Here is a 23407-nt window from a genome sequence, read left to right as displayed (position 1 = left end):
CCTTCCCTAACCTAACAACTAGGTCTCCATGGCCTCTCACAGACTGGAATTGCAGGTGTCCTAGATTTTCCTAGGCTGACCTGGTTTTCTGCCAAAGAAATGGTTTGTCGCACCCCATCATTCAAGAAAGAGGATATCTTCTTGAAAACATGATGTAGGAATGTGTGAGGATGTAACCTTCCAGACATTTCATGGTGAGGCAGCTCCCTTCAGCCCATCAATTTTCTGGAGATTGAGGCAGCTGTGAGCTGTTAGCAGCCAACATTCACAGCAGCTGAGTGATGGGCACACTGGCCTGCTCAAGGGGACCTGGGCAGAACACTAACTGTGTGTACCACATCACCTAAAATTATCTACCACCAGGGGCACTTGTACCATAGTTTAGAAAGTCTGGGTATACAGAATGGCACTGTGAATGCAGTGCCTTAGGTGGTGTTTCGTGGAAAGTCTTTGATGGGGAGGAGTCTGGAGGAAGGGGTACTGGACTGAAGTCTGTGGAAGTCTAGTCATGGAATGTGCGGGGAGCTTGACAATGTTTGTGGTGATAGGAATGGGGAGGAAGAGAAAGATGGGAAGGGTTATAGAAGGAAGTGTCAAGAGGCTGAGTTCGTGAAGAGGGGTTGAGAAGAATGAAGGAAAAAGGATGACTTGGGTTAGAACCTGGGGGCTTGGGAGAATAGCAGTGCCTGGGAAGGCAGAGAGATTCAGGCTGCGGAAGCCAGCTTGGTCCTTCTGTCAAGACCAAGAGATCAATTCTCTAGCACGAATGTTTGTGGAAATATCCTCTCCTTTGCTTTTATCTGGAATATCCATTGTTAAAAAAGTAAGGATTTGGACTTCCCTGGTAGCGCTGTGGTTAAGAATCGGCCTGCCAATGCTGGCGACACGGGTTTGAGCCCTGGTCTGGAAAGATCCCACATGCTGCGGAGCAACTAAGCCTGTGAACCGCAACTACTGAGACTGTGTGCCACAGCTACTGAAGCCCACGTGCCTAGAGCCCGTGCTCTGCAGCAAGAGAAGCCCCCGCAATGAGAAGCCCCCGCACCGCAACGAAGAGTAGCCCCTGCTCGCTGCAACTAGAGAAAGCCCGTGCGAAGCAACGAGAACCCAACGTAACCAAAAATAAATTAATTAAATAAATAAATAAAAAAGAAGAATTGTGCACCCCGGGAATTCCCTGGTAGTCCAGTGGTTAAGACTCCAAGTTCCCAATGCAGGGGGCCCAGGTTCGATCCCTGGTCAGGGAACTAGATACTGCATGTCACAACTAAGACCTGGCATGGCCAAATAAATAAATATTAAAAAAAAATAGTAAGGACTTGCTGCCCCCCAGATTTTAGCAAAAGGAGCAGGCTAGGTGGATGTCAAAACCCATCCGTCTCCTCTTCCTACAGAAATTCCAACCCACCCACCTGCCCCACGAGCAGCGTAGGGCCAGGGTGTCAGGAACTCCCAGGCAAAGCTGTAAGATCATCTCCTCTTTCAGGATTGAATTAGTCCTAGACATGAGTCATATTTCCAATTGCCTTTCTTTCTGATGAGAGGGTCCTCGCTGGCTCTGCTGTCCTCCTTTCTTGGCAACAGAAGGGTGGTGTGAGATTAAATTTCTCAAGAAAACTAAAAAAACCACAAAGATCCCCCGTCTCCATATCATGTGAGCCAAGATATTCTTTGGGTGAAGAGGGTCAGTGCAGACAAAGGCACTCTGATCACTTGCGATGCTTTCTCTCTCTAATTATAGAAAGTATTTAGCTATTGTTCCCTAATTGCTTGCTGCAGTTGGTTTTTTTTTTTTTTTTGACAAAAGCCTGGTTTCTGATGAGTTGTTCTTTTTTTTTTTCCTTCCCCTGCCTTGGTCCATTGCCATATCAGGCCCTGGCTATCCCACTGGAGAACTGAAGGAGTTGGTATGGTATTTCTCAAGAAGCCACTTTAACCCATCTAATTGTTTTCATGGCTTCTCCTCTCTTCCTCCTAGTTACCTCACAGAGAAAGGGAATTAACATTTACTGAGCATCTATTTAGAATGTGCCAGGCATTGTACAAAACCTTTGCATAGATTATCATATTCAATCCTTGCAGCAAGGCTGAGAGGCAAATGTTATTTTCCTCAATTTACAGATGAGGATTCTAAGGCACAGGAAGTTCTCACAGCCTGTAAGTAGCTGAGCCAGGGTTCAAACCCAGTGAGTCTGAGCCCGGATTCCAACGCAGGTCTGTCTGACTCCATGTCACCTCTCTCAAAAGAGCCCAAGAGTTTTTTATAGACTTTGGCGAATAGAACATTGGTACTGATGCTCCCACCACCATAGGAGAATTGGGGAATCCTGCCCCCTCACCCTGAAAGTGCCTATTTCTAGGCCCTCTGACTTGGTGAGGATGCCTGTAGGACTCTGAAAGGAGGTCTGGGATTCCTGTGTTGATTTATGACACATGGAGAGATGGTGGCAATGACAAGGAAGAAAGCCACCCCACTCCCAGGGGCTGCAGCAGTCAGGGTTCTACGGGAAAGAGATGGCACATTCAAGGTTTAAATCCAGAGCACTGAACGGATGGACTGCTTAGAGGAGGTGTGGGACGTTAAGGGGAAGCAGCTGGGCACCAGCAGAGCAGGAAGTCATTGTCATCCCTAAGTCTAAAGGGGTGTGGTGTGGGAGTGCTGCTCCTATAGCCCAGTGGGAGCTGGGGCTAGGGCAGAGGTGCTCCAACGGGAGCTGTGGCAGGAAAGGAACCCAGCCACTGCCAGAACACAGACAGGAAGGCTGGGAGCACATGCGGAAGGGGGCTCTGTGTGTGTGCAGACATCGGGGTCTCTCTCTTCTTTGGCCTCCCTGCCTCCTACTCACGCTTACCACTGGCCAAGCTCAACTAGAAGACAGAGGGCAGGGGAGTCTCAGGGATGCAGCCTGTACTGGTCAGCCTCCTGGGCATGGAGCAGGGCAGAGAAGGGTGGAGAGTTGACCTCGGGGAGGATACAGAGGATATTCAGCAAAGGGGCTTACTCAAGCCTGCCCTCCGTGTCAGTCTCTAGGGGTAGGACAGTGCTTACAGACCCAAAGAATCGTGGAATGTGAACGATGGAAGAGTCCTTAGAGTTCTGCCCATAGAATTCCTTTACTTTACAAAAGGGGATCCTGAATCCCAGGGATGTAAAATGACAGGTCCAAGGTCAGCTGCTAATTAGTAGCATAGGCAGGACTGGAACCCAGCTCCCTAGCTCCCAGTCCATCATGCCTCTCAATTTGAGAACTGTGGTCAATTAATCGTTGGTAATAAAGGATTACTGCTGAGCCAGCTTGCCTATTTCCTGTTAAAACTGCTCAAAGACCTCAGGGTGTATTTTACTTTGGCCCCAGACGTTTGCCTCAAATGATTCCCTCTCTAAATACATCTGTGATCATAGTGGGCTGCCCATTCCAGAGTGTGGGCTCTGGAGTTAGACTCATGGGTTGGAAGCCCAGCTCTGCCCTTCGGCATGACCTTGGACAAGTTGCTTAACTCTCTGTTCCTCACTTTGTTCAACTATAAAATGGGGATAATAGTGATATGTATCTCATATAGCATGAGGATTATATGAGAAAACGTACATACTTCAAGCACTTAGACTAGCATCTGGCAATGAGTGCTTGATAAATGATAGCATATATATGTATATATAATATTTATTCAGATATATAAATATATATGGGAAATATATATGTGTATATATTCCAATAAATAGATTTGCAATTCTGGTTAAGAATTTATATGTTTTTTTTACTGAGATATATCAGCTATTTTTCACAAGGAATTTTTCTTTTCCCTTATGACAGATAAGAAAATTGAAGGGTATGTCAATTAGATTTCAATAAATTTGGAAAACAAAAAAAGCCTGAAGGGCCTGGGTGATGTGCCTTTTGTGGGATTTCTCAGTCAGTCAGAGGCAGATAAGAAATCCTTGTTCTCAATATCACTCCAGCCCCCAGGTTGGAAATTAATTCCAGATTACTCATCTTGATTTACTTCCTCCCAGATACTAAAAAAAAATCCCTTTAGGCTTCCATCAAGTCCAGGCCCGTCTGACCACCTCATGGGGCAGGCCAAGCAGGTTTCTGCCCTTCCACTCTACTACACAGATGTACATGGATTGGCACATGGATTGGGCCGCCAATCCTCTGGCAAACGCTAAACTGCCCTCTGGGGTAGCTGGATCCTGACCTTCTGGCCCTGGGTCTGAGTTGACTTCCTTTGTCCTACTGGAACATTCTGTCCTGGGCAGGTGCTAACACCAGCTTCGGGCCTCTAGCCCATGCTTCCTTCTGCTGCTGCTTCTGTGGATGGACTCCTGTGGGGCATTGCTCCCCTTTGGGATGCTGCTGGGAGCCAATGCAGCTTTCCTGCTTCCTTTACCACAGGCCCTAAGCCTTCTCCCCCTGCCTAGAACACAGTTCCCTTATTACTTCCTCTGCCGTGCTTTTTTCTTGTTGCCTTAAGGAAGAATTTTGTACTTTGGTTTCTCTTGCTTTTCCTCTGGTTGGCTGTGTGATGCTTTCTCCCAGATGGTCCACCTCTGGGACAAGCCACACAGCACCCTGAATGAAAACCTCTCTTGGACAGCATTCTAAATACTCAATGTACCAAACCCAGGCCTTGCTGTCCCAGAAATGTAACCGGGACCCTGGCAGGTTCTGGAATGAGTTAGTTGCTTTCCTTAATGGCTTTGGTTGCTCAGTGCATTTTCTGTTTAGCTTCGCTGGTCATGTCCCCTCTCAATTTAAAACCCTTCAGTGGCTTCCTAGTGCACTTGGACTAAAATCCAAACTGATGAGCTCTCCAAAGGCCCCTGCCTGCTTCTCCTACTTCCTCTTACACTATTCTCTCTGCTCAGTCACACTGGGTTCCTTCCTGTTCCTCAAACCTACCGAGCTCTTTCCTACCCCTGGGCTTGCTGTTCCCCCTGCTTGGAAACTGCTTCCTCATCTTCCCCAGGGCTGATGTCCTCATCCATTCGGGTGCACCTTCCTCAAAGAGGCCTTGTGTGACTATTCTCTCCAAAGACGCAATCAATGGCCTCTGTCCAGTTACTCTTTACCATACCCCCCTGCTTCCTTCCTTCACAGAGTTTATTACATCATGCAACTATCCTGTTATTTCTTTGCATGTCTATTGTCTGTCTCCTCTTTCTCCACCTCAGGTAAATGACACTCTGTGAGGGACCTTTTCCATTTTATTCACCGTTATATCCTCAGCACCTACTGTGTGGCAGGCACTGTTCTAGGCACCACGGATCTAAATCCATGCTCTCGTGGAGCTTATATTCTAGTGGGGGAGACAGATAAAAGCCATCTTAAACAAATGAATGATATAATTTTTAGAATTGATGAGTACTTTAATAAATAAAGCAGTGTGAGGGATAGAATGTGTCTCAGGGAATGTGGAGGTGGGGTGGTGGTTAGATAAGGGTGATCAGGGATGGCCTCTCTGGAGGGGTGATGATGAAAGAGAGAACAGATTGCTGTGACAGAGCAGACCTTTGGGGGAACAGCAGGTGTAAGGGCCTCAAGGGAGCAGGCAGATTGGCAGGTTGAGGAACAAAAAGGAAGCTGGTGTGACTAGAGTGGTGTGAGCTGGGGGAGATGGGTGGGAAACAAAGGCTGGAGACAGAGGGAGTGGTAACAGCCATGAGCAGAAGGGAGGGTTGGGTAAAGAGTTTGTATTTTCTTCTAAGTGTGATGGGACACATCTGTACAGCACTATTCAGTTTCCAAAGCACAAACACCATCTCACTTGATCCTCACAAGAACCTCTGAGGTAAGTAGGACAGATGATAGTTCATATCTTTTATCAAGAAGGAAGCCACCATTTTATTAAGATGAAAATGAAAGCTCTGCTAAGTGAGAAAACTTGCTTTAAGTCACACAGTTCAAACAAGATTCTGTGAATCAGTGGTGTTTAACCTTGGCTGTGCATGGAAATCCTCTGGGGAGCTCTGCAAAATCCTTCTATCTGGGTTCTGTCCCTGGAAAATGGACTCAAGAGCTCCAGGGTGTGTCCCAGGAGGATTGTTAAAGCTTTCCAGGTGATTCTGCGGGGGCTAGAACTCTGCTCTCAATCTACCCACTTTTCACTATATGAACTGCCTTCTTGACAGAGCCTTTCCACTAAACTGCCCATTAAAATCACCAAGGCAGCTTTCTAGGAATTACAGAGGCCCAGACTCCAAAATCAGAATTTCTGGGGCTGGGGCTCAGGCACTAGCTTGTTTAAAAGCGCCTCACTCGCCTATCTGCTTTGGAGTTTCCCACATATATTTTTAAATTTTTTCTATCTGCTGTTGTCTCTTTTCTTGTTCCTTTTGGGGTTTATGCCTTTTTTATTCCTTTCCTGTCATTTTCATGGGATTTTAGGCAGGCATGGATTTAAATGGGTATACTAAACATAGCATGTTGAACTGGAAACCTGCTAAATTAAAAATTAAAAAAAATTTAAACAATTAAATTTTAATTATAAAAGTTACACATACATTCACTGTAAAAAATTCAAATATTACAAAAGGGTACAGTATAAACTGAAAGTACTCCAGACCCACCTCCCCCATTCCCATTCTTCAGGGTTAGCTGCTAGCCTGCTGGTAACAATTTCATAGTTAAAGTTAATGTCCAATTAGAGTAACCGTATTAAGTTTTTAATATATTTTCTCTCTCTGTGGTTTAAAATCTTCCATTTTAATTTAAATGTCTTTTACTGTATTCTTCATCTTTATGCTTTTTTATATGAACTTTCCTATGCTTGGTCTGCTCCCCAACACCCTTCTCCCAGGGAGCCCCTGTTCAACCTTTGATTCTCAGCCTGTAAGTCATGTCTGAGTTTACAAAGCATTTCAAAATCTCCTGGGAAAAATTAATGCTCCCTTCTTTATGTTCCTATACCACTTTGTTCATACCTCTATTCTAACACTATTCACACCATTTAGAAATTATTCCTTTTTAAAAAAATATTAATTTAATTAATTAATTTATTTTTGGCTGCATTGGGTCTTCATTGCTGTGCACAGGCTTTCTCTAGTTGTGGCGAGCGGGGGCTACTCTTCCCTGAGGTGCTCGGGCTTCTCATTGCAGTGGCTTCTCTTATTGTGGAGCATGGGCTCTAGGTGCATGGGCTTCAGTAGTTGTGGCACGTGGGCTCAGTAGTTGTGGTGCATGGGCTTTTAGTTGCTCCGCGGCACGTGGGATCTTCCTGGACCAGGACTCGAACCTGTGTCCCCTGCATTGGCCGCTGGATTCTTAACCGCTGCACCACCAGGGAAGCCCAGAAATTATTCCTTTGTTTTCATCTTAACACTTATACATTGCAAACTCGAGGTGGTGGCAGCTGTATTATGCAACTCTATAATACTGCTAGCTCTGTACTGTAGCCCTGTACTGCAAGTGTCTTCTCCCAGTTAGTGGCTTGTATTTTTCTTCATGCCTTTTGATGAGGAAGTTCTTAACTTTAACGTAATCCAAATTTATCAAAGTTTTCCATACCGTTTTTCTGATGTCATTTAATAAACCCTTCCCTGAGATAGTAGGAAATTTTCCTTCAAAAGTTCTGATTTTACTTTTTCCTTTAAAATTCTTTAATCTATTTGGAATTAATTTTTTGTGTTAGGGGCCCAACAGAGAACCAGTTGGTTCAGCTCATATGCCAGCTCTGTCATGTATCAAGATTCCACATGTGCCTGGATTGTTTTTGGGCTCTCTAGGCTGTTTTATTTTCCCTCTCTGCCTATCCCTATACTAATATCCCATAGTCTTAATTTTTATAGCTTCATAATAAATGTTGATATATGTAAGGGTAAGTCCTTGAAACATTTTACTCTTCTTCAAGAGTGTTTAGGCTATGCTTTGTCCTTTGTTTTTCCATGTAAATTTTAGCTTAGCTTGTAAACGTCCAGAGAAAATCCTGTTGGAAAGTTTATTAGAATTGCATTGAATTGATAGCTCAATCTTCCACCCCATCTCTGTTCCCCCACGAAGTAGCTCAAGAGATGTTTGTAGAAGGAATGAAGGTCTGATGATTGTCTCCAAAGTACATCTTATAAACAAACATTCAGTAAATAGAGGTCAATGAATGAATGGGGGATAAAATGACTAAGATCGATCAGCACTTTCTTACTATTCAGCAACTGTCAGTAAAATTCTTCTTTGCCTGTTGTAATACACAAACCCACGACTCCATCCTCCTACTGAACATAAATCTATGACCAATTTGGATAGCTTCTTGAAAATAAGTTTTCAGGAAGGATCCTGGCCGCAGCGCAGTTAAAGAAACAGGCTATCTGACAGGTCAAGTGTCTGTGACCCCTCTGCCTCCCTAGGTGGAGCGGTCCAGGGCGACCGCGGCTGTTCTTTGGCCCTTGTCCCCGCGGCTTAGGGAACCAAGAACTACAACTCCCGGCAGGCCGCGCGGCGCCCCGGCTTCACTAAGAGCAATCCGGAGGTGGCGGCAAGCAAAGTTCCCCGCGAACTCCCGCCACCAGGCTGCTGCTGGAAGCCGGGCGCCGCGTCTCTGTTTCCCACGGGGTGAGTAGGGGCAGCTCCTCGGAGGCCCACGCAAAGCCCGTGCTGCCAGGGCCGCGGGGCGCGGGTAAGCCAGTATGGACGCGCCCGGCGCCCGCCTCTGCTGGGGCCTCCAGCCGGCAGGGAACCCTGGGCCGGTGACCTTATCATCCGGGGCCCGGCGCGCGGCCATGTGACTCGGGTGACTGGCAGTGCCCCATCACCTCTGCCGCGACTCTCCAGCCTGGCTCACCATTGGGTGGAAGCGTGGCGCAGTCCTGCGTGTAGGTAGAGCTGGAGCTGGAGGGAGGCAGCAGGTGGCTCACCCAGACCTCCTCAGCCTTGGTGGTCTGTGGGCTCCTAGGCGCAGGTGTCCGGGGCTGGAGCGCAGGCTGGATCAGAGCAGGGGCGCGCAGGTATCCTTGCCCTCCGCAGGGGCCTGCGCGACCCCGGAGCGCGCCGTATCTATAGCACTTGGTGGGGCCCTGAGCTTCCGGATCTCACAGTAAACGTGTGCTGATGACAGCGCTATATGGAGAGCAGCCTATAGAAGACGCCTAGTACAGCTCTCTCCCCAGGTTAAGTGGCATTTCCTTTCTACTATGAAGTCATTCGAGTCAACAAGTACTTATTGATCACCTCCATGATCCTTAGCACTTAGTGGCTGCTCAGGAAATATTTGCGGAGTTGAAAGTGAATTAGACTTTATGTGTGCCTTCACACGTTTTCTTTAAGCAGTAGTTCTCAAACTTTAGCGTGCATCAGAATCACCTGGAGGGCTTGTTGCAACACAGAAACCTGGACCCCATCCCCCAAGTTTCTGATTCAGTAGGTCTGGGGTGGGGAGCGAGCATTTGCATTTCTAACATGCTCCTAGGATATACGGATGCTGCTGGTCTGGGAACATACTTTGGAGTATCACTGTTTTGTAGGAAAAATTCCTGTGAACTTAAAGCACCAACTCGTCACTCCTGGTCCTGGGCCTTTCTGTTCTGTCTTGCCAGTTTAACTTCGGTAGCGTTAGTAAGCATGTACATATTACTTTTTCACTGTTTCTTCCCCCACATTATATACAGATTTTCATGTAGTCTACACTTGTGTCAATTTTCCTGGGTTACATCATATTGTATCTTTGGCCATTTCTCAGCAGCCCTCAGGATGTAAACTTTGACCTCTGCTGGGAGAGTTTACATTTTTTCCCTTTCTGATATACACTTATTTTCTTGTCACACAAGGGACCTATAAGACAAGAATAGTGCTTGGTTCATGCATTGCCCCCCCCCCCCCACTTCCACCCAACTCACTGAATAAGCCATCTCAGTTTAGCTATCTACATCAGAGGCACTTCAGGGACCCACCTCAGGGCCCAGCAAGCCCTGTTCTCGTCCGCCTTGCGCTCTCTTGGCTGGAGCAGACACACCTGTATTCAAGTTCTGTCTGCATCACTTAGCTTCCCAGCCAAGTTTTTTACCTTTTCTAAAACTCAGCTTTCTGATCTGTAGAATGAAGCTGTAATAGGATGCACCCCAGGATGTAGCTGTGAGAGTTACATGAGATGTTTAAGCACTTGGCACCGTACATTTCTGCTTACAATCTCACTCATTCTTCTCCTCTTACCTGCTACTCACGCTTTGTGCTTGGTTTTCCACTGTTCTCCCTGAGTCCCCCTATCTCTGGATGAAGTAAGTGGAGAATTCTATTCCTTGCCTGGATGAGATTTATTTTTCCTGTCTACTCTGGGACTTCGGCATCAGTTGGGGATTCCTTTAATCAATATTGACTGAATCACCTTCTGGGCATCAAACACTAGGAAAGAGAGTGATTACATTTGGATTACATTCTTATCTACAGGGCAGGGCAGGGCAGGGCAGGCTATAAACCTGCTCAGGTCAACTAGATGATCCCTCAGCATTGATATGAGACATGATGGTATCATCCAACTTGGTTGCTTTTTATCTACATCAGTAACCAATTTTCCCTGAAAACGAGATCACTGTCTCCAAATGTATTATTGGGTCTTTTCCAGTCTTGGGAGCAGACCAAAAGAAATACTGCTCGTTTGTCTAACGGTCTCTCTAGGAAATGGGAGGAGGAGCTGTGGTCACTTTATGGGATTAATGGGATTGGAGCCCTAAATTCTTTCCTCTGTGGCCATTCTCACCTGTGCAGCAAACAGGGAGCGGTGATTCTAGGCTTACTGTCCTGTAATGTGGCCTGGGGAGGAGGCAGCAGGTGGATAGTAGCTGAAAAGGCCTAGCCCTGTGAACAGTAAGTGCTTGGTTCTCTGTTTAGTTCTGCACAGAGGGTGGAATTTCATTTGACCATCAACTTTTAATTTGTAGAACTTCCCAGACTCTCCTCTTGCCTTGTCTCAATGCTTGCTAGTATGTTTCCTGTGGTCCAGCGAGATGGATTCCATGCTCATCCTTGATTTGACAATAACACAGCTCTCCTAAATGTTTCATAGCCTGGAATTGGTGGTTTCTAGTGAGGTGCTTTGGTTGATGTGTGACATGCTGTTGACTTCCAGGGTGCCAAGCAGTGTCTTCCCTGTGCCTGGCACTGTTTGGGGGTGGTAGAGGGTCAGAAATCATAGTGACTGATGCAGTTACTTGAGAATGGGGTTAAGAATGTTGGGGATTGGAGGTCTGCGAGTCCCTGTCAGGAAGGTCACGTGCCATAAAGAGAAAGGGCTGAAGGTCTACTCTGCCATTTACCAGCTGAGCCACCTGGGACAAATCACTCACCCTCTCTGCTCCTTGGTTTCCTGATTTATACCTGGGGATGGTAGTAATATCTGTCTACCTCACTGGGTTGTGTGGAATAACTAATGAGATAATGAGTGCAAAGGGCTGTGTAAAGGTCAGTTATTGCTAATATTATTATCTAATGGTTAGGTTTTAGGGTCCAGTGGCCCCAGGCACCTCCCCCTCCCACCCCCAACCAAAAAAAAAGGATGTGCTGTTATGAGAAACAACTCAGGTGAAAGTCAAAAAACGCAAGTAAACAGAACAGGGCAGGTGATTCATTAGCAAAAGATTTAATAATGAAAGGGGTTTTTCATTGACAGACATATTTCACGGCTGACAGGGTCTTTTAAAATTGCTACCCCGAGGAAAGCAACTCATTGACATGTTAAAGACTCACTGACACCTTATGGGAAACTCCAGCTTCAGTCTATTTAGACACAGTTTGACTCCTATATCATCTATTTTATGTTTTTCAATTTCCACCTCTTTTATTACTGAGGACGTTTGCATGAAAACTGGGTCTTGGGAGTTGTGTCTGCTTTGCTGCTGCTTCCCCACTCAGAGGTGGGCTTAAGGCTGGGGTGGCCTCATTACCTAGAGGGACAGGCCTGGAGGATGGTGCAACCTGAGGAGGATGGGGTTCGGGGAGGGAAGTCTGGGAGGGATGTTGGGGGTGACTGGAGGAGGATGGCTGTCAAATTGGCAGCTCCAGTTTGTGATTCTCACCTGGGAATCTGTGTTGTTACTGACTCTGTACAGGTCTCATAGGGTATAGTTTACCCATGCATTAATTCATTCATTCAGTAAATACTTTTGGAGCACCTATTCCATGTGCTAAGCAAGGTTATGGCCAACCATAGCCTGCAGGCCAAATCTGACCACACCCATTACTTTACATAGTGTCTATGACTGTCTTTTGCTTTGCACTACAATGCCGGAGTTGAGTAGTTCTAACAGAGATGTTATAGCCTGCAAAGCCAAAAATATTTCTATATGGTCCTTTACGGAAAAAGTTTGCTGAGCCCTATTCTAGGCAGAGAGAATAGCAAGTGCAAAAGCACTGAGGCTGGAATGTGCCTGGCGTGTTGGAGGAATAGCAGGGAGGCTGGTGGCTTTGGGGTGAAGTGAGCAAGGGGAGACAGTGGAATGGCCTGAAACCCTGGAGGGAACTGGGGAGTCAGATCAAGAAGGCCCTCTCAGGTCACGCCAAGGCCTTGGCTCCTTTGAAACCACATACCTCAGATTGGGACTCGAACCCAATTGCACCTCAGATGGGATTCGAATCCAGCCAAAACTCCTATTGGGACTCGAACCCACGGGCTGGGACTCGAACCCACTGTCTTTTAATTAAAGTCACTCACCTGGTGTCAGGACTTACTGAAGCTCAGGTTCTTTATGTCTCAGTGCAGAAGGAATTCAGTGAGAGGCAAAGTGATAGGCAAGAAGTAGATTCATTAATATAGGACACTTGTGAGGAATATAAGCAGGCAGGCAAGGGGGCTCTGGCCTGAGAACTAAGTGGGAAAGCAGGTTTATTTAGTGAGATACACACTCCATAGACAGATTGTGGGCCGTCTCAGAAGGCGAGAGACCCTGAAATATGGGGTGGTTAGTTTTTATGGGCTGAGTAATTTCATAGGCCAGTAAGTGGGAGGATTATTCCAGTCATTTCGGGGAAGGGGGGGGATTTCCAGGAATTAGATCATCACCCACTTTTTGGCCGTTTGTGATCAGCTTCTGAACTGTCATGGCGCCTTTGGGTGTGTCATTTAGCTAATGTATCACAATGAGCATATGATGAGGCTCGAGGTCCACTGGAAGTCGAATCTTCTGCCATCTTGGGCCTAATTGGTTCTAACTAGTTGATGTCATATCCTCAATGGCTGTGTCATTCTTTTTTTTTTTTGCAGTACACGGGCCTGTCTCTGTTGTGGCCTTTCCCATTGCGGAGCACAGGCTCCGGACGCGCAGGCTCAGCGGCCATGGCTCACGGGCCCAGCCGCTCCGCGGCATGTGGGATCTTCCCGGACCGGGTCACGAACCCGTGTCCCCTGCATCGGCAGGCGGACTCTCAACCACTGTGCCACCAGGGAAGCCCTGTGTCATTCTTTTAAAGGTTGTGCCCTGTCCCCTTCCCTCCTGTCTCACTTTGAGTGAGGTGGGAGCCATTGGAGAGTTTAGAGCAGAGGAATGCAGAGTTTGACTTGTTTCCATGTTGAGAATAGACTGGAGAAAGTTTCACTCTCTCATTCATTCATTCAGTCTCTTTTTTTTTTTTAGCAGACTTATTTACTCACTTATTATTTATTAGTGAATTCTGCCCTTTGCATTTAGTGGAAGAGGCAGATATAGGGCCAGATTATTAGAGGTAAAATCAGTGTACAATGAGACCAGAGAGGAAGGAGCAAGGAACTCTGATTGGCTGACAAAACTTCATAGAGGGATAATGCGGGATTGAGTGTGGGGGGATATTTTGGGAGATGAAGCTGGAAAGGTGGGTTGGGATGAGAATGGGGTGGGCCTTGAATGCCTTGCTAGAGAATTTGGACTTTTTGATAGAGAGTGGGTAGGTAAGAGTGTTAAGAATGCACTTGTGGGTTAGGATGATGATGACTTGTGTGGCAGAGTGAAGGTTGGCTGGGATGTGGGGAAGTGTTTGGAATGGGGAATGGTTGAATGGTTCAGGCAAGATGTGATGGGTTTCTCCCACCTACTTTATTAATTGTACAAGGTTGCGCTGAATTCTGGTCCCTGAGTGCTAGGAGTTCTTCTATATAAGCTCTTCAGCTTTTCAGAGAAGAAGAAATGAAGTTTAAAATAACAATAAGGAGAAGAAGTCTCATTTACTGAGCATGGTAGGCATTCTGTTAAAGCAGCATCTCATTTAATTCCCACAATGACCCTATGAGGTAGGTACTATCAAGAGCCCCTTTTGTAAATGGAGGCTCTAAGAGGTTGTGGTTTGCTCACAGTCACACAGCTGGTGAGCAGTAGAGCCGAGGCTCTTCCCGGCTCCAGAGGCTGAGTTCCTGACCACCGGTTGCTCTGTACTGCCTTCTTAGTGTGGGCTTTTCTGCAGGCCCCACAAGGAAGGTCCCTGGATCACCCCTCATGGACCTTTTCGAACTGATGATCTTGAAGGAGGAAGGTGTGTGAGGAGTTGAGGGCACTCAGCCTAATTTAAGGCCTGCGTCCGGGTCCAACTGGCAACCTGTGTCTTGGCAGAAACAAGGTGGAGGGGACATTGAGCGTGCTGCCCCTTTCGATAGAAAATACTACAGGCTGAGGGTGTAGAGAGCAAGACGAAAAGGTAGGGCTAGGTGGGGGACTGCCAAGATGCTAGAAGTGGGGCGTGCAGAAGTTGATAGGGGAGTAACAAGATCCTTTACTAAGCCTGGCATTGGGTGAAGACAGAATAACAACAACCACAATGGCGGTGGTGGTAATACTGTTACTGGAGGGGGACCCCTTCTAGGGTCCGGGCGTGGGCTCTTGTCTAACTCGGAAATAAATTGTCCAAGGAGACTGACAAAACAAAGGGCTTTATTGAGAAGGGACACTCCAACGGAGAATAGCAGGGAAAGGGAACCCAGGAGGACTGCTCTGCCACGTGGCTCGCGGTCTCACGTTTTATGGCGCGGGGGGGTGGGGTGGGGGTGGGTTTTAGCCTTCCGGGTAGTCTCTGGCCAATCATCTTTGTGCTCATATTTGGTCTGACTCAGAGTCCTTCCTGGTGGCACGTGCATCTCTCAGCCAAGATGGTTTCCCGCGTGAGGGTTTCTGGGAGGTTGGCAGGACGTATTATGGGCGCGGGTCTCCTCCCTTCTCTTGGCCCCTCCCCAATTCTTCTTTGGTGGCAGCTTGTCAGTATCCTGCTCCTTATTGGGACCTCCTGTTGTGAGACAACTCATGCAAGTGGTTATTACCGTGCCTGGCCAGGGTGGGCGGTTTTGGTCCAAGGCTCCCTAACAATAGTAATTGCTACTGTGTTCTTACTGTGTAGGTGGCACCTTGCTAAACATTTTGCATGATTTCCTTATTCCTCACCAACTCATCAAGTAGGCACTGCTATGATCATCCCCATGTTACAGACAAGGTCATGGGATTGAGAGAGAGTTAGCAGTCTGCCCCTGCTTACCCAATGTGTAAGTGATGGTGTTGGGACTCAAACTCAGGCCCACTGGATTCTGGAGTGCTCATTCTCAACCACTGTGCTCTCTCTCATCTGAAAGGAATGAGGGATGGGGTAAGGAAGTTTTCATAAAACAAAGAAGATGTAAAGAAAGGGGACACTGCAAAGCAAGGTTTAATTTATTCTTTTTGTTTATAAACCCCTTTCTTGCAGAGTTAGGAACTGCTCCCAGGAGGTGGGCCAGAGCATTTGCTTTTAGTGAAAGAAATGAGTTTCTTAAATTATCCCCTTAAAAATAATTGCTTGCTGGGCTTCCCTGGTGGTGCAGTGGTTGAGAATCCGCCTGCCAATGCAGGGGACATGGGTTCGTGCCCCGGTCTGGGAAGATCCCACATGCCGCGGAGCGGCTGGGCCCGTGAGCCATGGCCGCTGAGCCTGTGCGTCCAGAGCCTGTGCTCCGCAACAGGAGAGGCCACAACAGTGAGAGGCCCGCGTACCGCAAAAAAAAAAAAAAAAAAAAAAATTGCTTGCATGGGACTTCCTTGGTGGCGCAGTGGTTAAGAATCCATCTGCTGTTGCAGGGGACACGGGTTCAAGCCCTGGTCCGGGAAGATCTCACATGTCGCGGAGCAGCTAAACCCATGCACCACAACTACTGAGCCTTAGATCTAGAGCCCGCGAGCCACAACTGTTGAGCCCACATGCCACAACTACTGAAACCCATGTGCCTGGAGCCCGTGCTCTGCAACAAGAGAAGCCACCGCAATGAGAAGCCCCCACTCACTGCAACTAGAGAAAGCCCGCGTGCAGCAACGAAGATCCAATGCAGCCAAAAAAAAAAAAAAATTGCTGCAGTCATCCTTGTTGGGTGAATGCAGTCATCTGGGGTTGTGAGTGGGTAGGATAAACTTGGAAGGGGGCATGGTTTCACTGATGAATTTGAACATGTGAAGCCTCTCTTTATTAAAAATGAAATATTTAGAAGAGTGGTTCTCAAACTTTGCATAAAAATAACCCAATATATTTCCTATTAAAATGCAGATTCCTGAGTCCTACCCCCAGCTTTGATGATTCAGTGGGCCAAGGGGTGAACTTCAGAAATCTGCACTTTTTTTTTTTTTTTTTTTTTACTTTACTACATCATTATCATTATTATTATTTTTTTGGAGTATAGTTGATTTACAGTGTTTCAGGTGTATAGCAAAGTGATTCAGTTATACATATATATTATTTTTCACATTCTTTTCCATTATAGGTTATTATAAGATATTGAATATAGTTCCCTATGCTTTACAGTAGGTCCTTGTTGTTTATCTATTTTATATATAGTAGCGTGTATCTGTTAATCTCACATTCCCAATTTATCCCTTCCCCCACTTTCCCCTTTGGTAATCATAAGCTTGCTTTCTATGTCCGTGAGTCTAGTAGAAATCTACATTTTTGAAATGGCACCCAGATAGATACTTATTTTTTTTAAGAGTTCCTCTGACCACACTTTAGAAATGCTGGCTAGGAAAAAACACTGCAAAGGGAAAAACAATGGGATTATAAAAAGAACTGGGTCCAGAAAAGTCAAGAAAGGAGAGAAAAAGAAACAGAACAGGTAGGAATATAGAAAGCACAGAAGATGGTAAAATTAAATCCAAATACATAAGTGATTCTGTTAAATGCAAACAAAATCAACTATATGCTATTTAGAGAAACAGTGTAAAGTGTAAGTTGAAAGTAAAAGAATGGAAAAATATGTCCCTGTGGATACTTAAAAAAAATCTGTGACTATATTATGAGTCAAGATAGACTTTAAAGAAAATGCAGACAAGGCTGTTTGGAGCAATTGTTTCCATACAAAGGGGAAACAGAGGCACAGAGCAGGGAGGGGATGGTCACAGACTGAGTCCAGGGCAGAAGCAAACAGGGTGATGACCTAAATTTTCCTGCTGCATTTGTGCCGGGTTTGCAGCTGCAGGTGGCTTGATGGTGGCCCTTCTGGGTGGGACTTCTCCACTGGCAGCTGCAGCTGCGGTCAAGGACTTTATTCTGATATAGAATTCCTAGGAATTGAAGGGGAATCTGCCCACTGGCTACAGTGGCCCCAAAGACTGTCTGTGCAGCCACCTGGCACGCTGAGCAGTACAAGTAGGGTGGGGAAAGGGAGCCGGGAGCCCACTTGGTCCCACTGAATGGGAGTGTGAGTTTGGTGAAACGGAGCAAATCAGCAGGTGGACCTTGAGCCCCTAACCAGAAAGCAGCCTGGAGGGCTGTGAGTGGACAAGTAGTAACAGCCATGGTGTTTGCCCTCAAGGAGCTTACAGTCTAGAAAAGGGGCTGTCTATTCTAATTAAAATAAATATTTTGAAAATCAGTCAGATGTGGAGGGCTTACCTGGCTGCTCTGACCAGCTGCCATCTTGGCTGTGGTTACTTCTGACCTGGGCACAGGGGGCTAATGACGCCTTTGTGTGCTTAGTGGTCCAGTCATAGTTTCCGTAAGAGTCGTTAACACGCACTCGCTTCTCTTATCTAAAACAGCATCCTTCATCACATATTCGTCATCCTTCCTCTTACCCACTTTGATTTTCTTCTCAGCACTGAATACCTGCTGCTATTCTAATACATGTCTGTTTGCTTGTGATCTGTCATCCCCTCTAGACTGTAAGAACGTTGTCTGTTTTCTTGGCTCTCTCCCTAGTGCCTAGAACAGTGCCTGGTACTGTTGAAGGAAGAATGACTTTGACAGTTGACTTATGCTGGGTACTGTACTAAGCATTTCACATACACGATCTCATCTTATCCCAACAGCTTTTGAGGTAGGTATCCTCCTGTTTTACAAATGAGGAAACACAGGTGCAGCGAGATTGAGGAAATGACTGAAGATCATGCAGTCTAAGTGGCAGAGCCCGGATTTTAATTTGACCACCTGGGAAACTCTTAACTGCTCCTCTTCCTCTGCTTTCCTTCTTCAGGGTCTGGGGACATGGCCCGGAGGGCTCTCAAGCTTGCTTCGTGGACCAGCATGGCTCTTGCCGCCTCTGGCGTCTACCTCTACAGCAACAAGTACTTGGACCTCAACGACTTTGGCGCTGTCAGGGTGGGCAGAGCAGTTGCCACGGTAGGTTCTTCACCTTTTGGGAGGGGCAGAGGAACTGCAGTATTACTTGCAGGTGTTCATACATGTAGCAGATGTACCTGCCAGTCACACATATGTGGAGATTCACATGTACCTTACACGTGTGAAGCTCCCACCACACAGTTGCACAGGCATGGGTGTGCACCCCTGTGTGCCTGTATCCCTGTTCACACAGCCTCTGGCATCCTGAAGTTAAACAGAGTGGTATTGCATGGGGTCTCTGTTCTGAAGCCTTTACCTTTACAGAACCTCCTTACCTTATTTTAGTGACAGACTCAGGAGGCGGTCTTCTCAGGAAACACATGGAAAGAGAGCTTTGCAGCTTTGAGTAAATTCTACCAGAAAACTTGGGCTGCCTCCAGTGAGCTCGTGAATGGTTTGTGATGCAGGGCTCATGCTCTGAGTATCTATGCCTCGAAGAACTTTGCCGATCCCCTCCAAGCTCCAAACTAACAGAATCTGAATTGAATATTTGACTGTTAGAGGCTTTCTCCAGTGGTTCAGGAACATCGTTCTGGTGTGATTGCATCCTCTTTAACTCTGCTGAAAGTGGCTGTTCCAGGCAGCCCTACATAATTGCTCCATTGGTGGGTAGAGTGCCACATGCATCCTGCTTTCTTTCCTCCTTTTTCTGCTGCAGGATGAGCCCATGCTTTCTTCCCCTCGGTGTAGAGACACTCTGATGCACAGTCTGTCTGGGCTGTTGTCTAATCATTTCCTTAATACTCAGTGTTGTCCCGTCTTCTTCCTAGCCTGGCTCAGATGTAGTGCCTGCTCTTTAACGTAAACTGGGTCATAGACTCAAGATTAGCAAATAGATAAACAGGCCATGGCATATGTACTGATTCCTAAGTGTTTGCTGAATGCCTTTTTGGGGCCTAGCATTATCTTATATGTCTTAGGGGTAGAAATGAACTGTCCCATGCAGGTGCAGCTTTTTTTTTTTTTTTAATGTATATATTTTAAAATTTTATTTATTTATTTATTTATTTTTGCTGTGTTGGGTCTTCGTTTCTGTGCGAGGGCTTTCTCCAGTTGTGGCGAGAGGGGGCCACTCTTCATCGCAGTGCGCGGGCCTCTCACTATCATGGCCTCTCTTGTTGTGGGGCACAGGCTCCAGACGCGCAGGCTCAGTAGTTGTGGCTCACGGGGCTAGTTGCTCCGCGGCATGTGGTATCTTCCCAGACCAGGGCTCGAACCCATGTCCCCTGTATTAGCTGGCAGATTCCCAATCACTGTGCCACCAGGGAAGCCCCTACAGGTGCAGCTTTGAAGGACCTTCTGGCTGAGGAGTGTTCACATGAATGGGTCAAAAAAACAATCTAGGGCTTCCCTGGTGGCACAGTGGTTAAGAATCCGCCTACCAATGCAGGGGGACATGGGTTCGAGCCCTGGTCTGGGAAGATCCCACATGCCGTGAAGCAGCTAAGCCTGTGCGCCACAACTACTGAGCCTGCGCTCTAGAGCCTGCAAGCCACAACTACCAAGCCTGCGTGCCACAACTACTGAAGCCCATATGCCTAGAGCCCGTGCTCCACAACAAGAGAAGCCACCACGAGAAGCCCGTGCACCGCAATGAAGAGTAGCCTGGCACTGTGAAAGGTGCAGGGGATACGATGATGAACAGGAAGGACATGCCCCTGAGCTTATAGAGCTTAATTTCTAGTGAAGTGGAAACCATCCATATACAAGGAAACAAATGAGCAAGGTAATTTTGGATGGTAGTTTGCTATAATAAATAATTGGGAGTTCCTGGTGGATGGGGGTAACTTTAGATTGAGGGTCTCTGCAGGGGTAGCATTTGTACAGAGCCTTGAATGACAGGAAGAAGCCAGCCAGCTCGAAATCTGGGAGCAGGGCCTCTTAGAGGTTGGACTGCTTCTCTAGACATACCACCTGTGTCAGGGGGCTGCAGCTGCAGGCCTTGGACAGAGGAGTAATATTTGATGTCTGGTGCTAAGCCTTCCTCGTCCTTGGTTCACAGACAGCTGCCATCAGTTACGACTATCTTACCTCCTTGAGGAGTGTCCCCTATGGTTCAGAGGAATACTTGCAGCTTCGATCCAAGGTAAGGGACCTGTGGGACCCATCTGAGCTAGACCAGGCCTGGGTAAGTCCTGAAGTGACTGCAAAGCCAGCAAGCTTCCTGAGTGCAGCTGGAGGTGGGTGGGGGCAGTGTAGGGATTGAGGCTGGGGGCTTGGGAGGAAGGAGGGGGCGTGTTTTAGTGCCCATGGGCTGGGCTGCCAAGCTGCCGTCAAGCTGGACCCCCCAGTACTGAGGTTATAAATCTATAAGGTGCTGCTGGGGAGGCTGGTGTGTATGTCTGGGGAGGGCACGCGTCTGGGATGACTCAGGAGGAATGAAGGCTCTGTCCCTGAGATAACTCAGCTGGCTTCTAAACTGCCTTGTCAGGCAAAACCCAGTTGAGAGAGGTTAATTGCCTTCCTGTCCTCTGAAGGCTACGCCGGGGCCTATTGTAGGTCTCTGAGTGGAGCTGCCGACCACACACTCTGTTCTCATTTGGAACAGGATGGTTGATTTTGGTGCTATGTCTACATGTCCCAGAGAGTTGGGGGATTAAGCAAGAGGGCACTTGTGTGGGATGTAAGTTGAGTTTGAGGTCAAGTGTATATAACTTTGGTTCTCCCAGAGAGAGGTTTGTGATAGATCTGTGTATCTTTACTCAGCCTGGAAGGCCCTTTGCCCCTTAGAAAATTCCTAGTCATCCTTCAGGACTCAGCTCAAATACCTTTCCTCTGTGACACCTTACCTCCTCAGTCATCCTAGGTGGCTGGAATAATTAATTTTTAAATTTTTATTTAAACTTTTCATTATGGAAATTTCAACCATCCATAAGGGTAGAGTAGTATGAGCCCCTATGGAACTGTCATCCAGCTTCAGAAATTATCAACCTTTTGCCAATCTTGTTTCATCTACTCTTCCCTTTATTTAGTCATTCCTTCATTTACTTCTTTATTCATTTATTTATTTATTATTATTTTTTGCTGAAATATTTAAAAACAAATCTCTGGCATCATATTATTTCATTTGTAAATACTTCAGAATGTATCTCTAGCAGATAAGGACCTTAAAAAAACCTTAACTACGGTACCATGATCATACCTAACAAAATTGATAATAATTCCTTAATAACCTCTAGTAGCTAGTCCATATTCAAATCTTCCTTTTTGGGACTTCCCTGGTGGCGCAGTGGTTAAGAATCCGCCTGCCAATGCAGGGGATGGGGGTTCGAGCCCTGGTGCAGGAAGATCCCACATGCCGCGGAGCAACTAAGCCCGTGTGCCACAATTACTGAGCCTGTGCTCTAGAGCCCATAAGCCACAACTACTGAGCCTGTGCTCTAGAGCCTGTGAGCCACAACTACTGAGCCTGTGCTCTAGAGCCCGTGTGCCACAACTACTGAGCCCGCATGCCACAACTGCTGAAGCCTGTGTGCCGAGAGCTCGTGCTCCGCAACAAGAGAAGCCACCGCAATGAGAAGCCCGTGCACTGCAAGGAAGAGTAGCCCCCGCTCGCCACAACTAGAGAAAGCCCGCGGGCAGCAACAAAGACCCAACACAGCCAAAAATAAATAAATAAATAAATAAATTTATTTTTAAAAAAACCTTCCATGTTGTCCCCAAAATTTCTTTTTTAAGTTGATTCAAATCTGGATCCAAACAAGGTTCATATATTATGTTTGGCTGATGTTTCCTAAATCTTTTTAAGTCTATAATATTTCCCCTCCCTGCTTTTTGGGGGAGCTATTTCCTTGTTGAAGAAACCAGATCATTTATCCTGTGGAATTTCCTACATTCAGCATTTGGCTGATTGCATCCTCACAGTGTCATTTAATGAGAAGTAAATTCAATGGTACACAATTCAAAATATATACTATTTGAACATAAAAAATGACCCTCCTATCCCTGTTTCTCAGGTACCCAGTTTTTCTGCCTGGAGGTGATCATTATTTCTTGTATATCTTTCCAGAGAGATCTTCCTATTTGTATTTAACCACTCTACGTTCTTTATTCCTGTCATAGATGATAGTTGGTTATGTGTCTTTCTCTCTCTTTAGACCATAAATTCTTTTAGATCAGGGATGGGTCTTTCTTTTTTACATCTCCTATCTCTAGCAGTGATGCCTGGGACTGAGTTGAGTTAATGTCTGTCTCAATGCCAGGCTGTACCCTGCTAGCTCCCTGCCTTGGGAGAGGCCCCAGAAAGAGAGTAAGGTTTGTAGTCAGAAGACCTGAGTTTGTGCCTTGGCTTTGAGAAGGTCATTCCAACTTTTGGGGTCTGTGGACTACAGATAGTTATACCACTTACTGAGGTATGGATAGTATCTGAGACAGTGTGTTGTGAATGTAAATGTAAATAAAGCAGGTATCAAAAGTAAGTCAGATGTCTACTAGAAGGTATGCTCCATGAGGAAAGAGACTTGGTCTATGTTGTGTATCTTCCCTTCTGCAGCACCTACTACAGTACCCAGGACACAGTAGCTCCTAAATAAAGGTTTGTTGAATGAATGAATGAATGAAATGTTAGTTTGTATTGGAAGATCTCAAAGTCCTTGTCTCTGAGACCTAATGCCCCCTGCTTTTCCCTACCCCCTTTTCTCCATCTAACCAATGCTATGGGCCTTGGAACCCACCAGAGCCACGTTTTGCAGAGAGGTCCAGGCCAGGGCACAGGGGCAAGCCCTCTGCCTTGGGGAATCTGCAGAGCAGACAGGGGGATGGATGTCGTGAAGACAGTTGCCCTTCATGTGTAAGTCATCTGGAAAGCAGTGGTGCTGCAGGTCCTGGAGAAGCTTGGGGGAATGCAGTTAGGAAAGTACAGTCTGGCAGTTGACAAGAGAGCAGCAGCGCGTGGTGAC

General features: G+C 46.6%; 1 protein-coding gene across 5 annotated transcripts in view; it reads left to right on the top strand.

Moving 5' to 3' along the window:
- Window positions 1-8433: 8433 nt before the first annotated feature.
- Window positions 8434-23407, top strand: part of ADCK1 (aarF domain containing kinase 1) — a 155542-nt gene continuing 140568 nt past the window's right edge. For 3 of the 5 annotated variants that reach the window (XM_033850774.2, XM_033850772.2, XM_033850768.2), the window contains exons 1-3: window positions 8434-8543; window positions 18364-18509; window positions 20512-20595. In XM_033850774.2, the coding sequence (XP_033706665.1) occupies window positions 18375-18509; window positions 20512-20595 (219 nt within the window). In that variant the 5' untranslated portion in view covers window positions 8434-8543; window positions 18364-18374. The remainder of the gene's footprint in view (window positions 8544-18363; window positions 18510-20511; window positions 20596-23407) is intronic. The other 2 variants (XM_033850775.2, XM_033850771.2) reach the window with 1 other exon arrangement.

The sequence above is a fragment of the Tursiops truncatus genome, chromosome 2 (genome assembly GCF_011762595.2).
Source record: "Tursiops truncatus isolate mTurTru1 chromosome 2, mTurTru1.mat.Y, whole genome shotgun sequence".
NCBI lineage: Eukaryota > Metazoa > Chordata > Mammalia > Artiodactyla > Delphinidae > Tursiops > Tursiops truncatus.
This window is presented reverse-complemented; position numbering and strand designations above follow the sequence as displayed.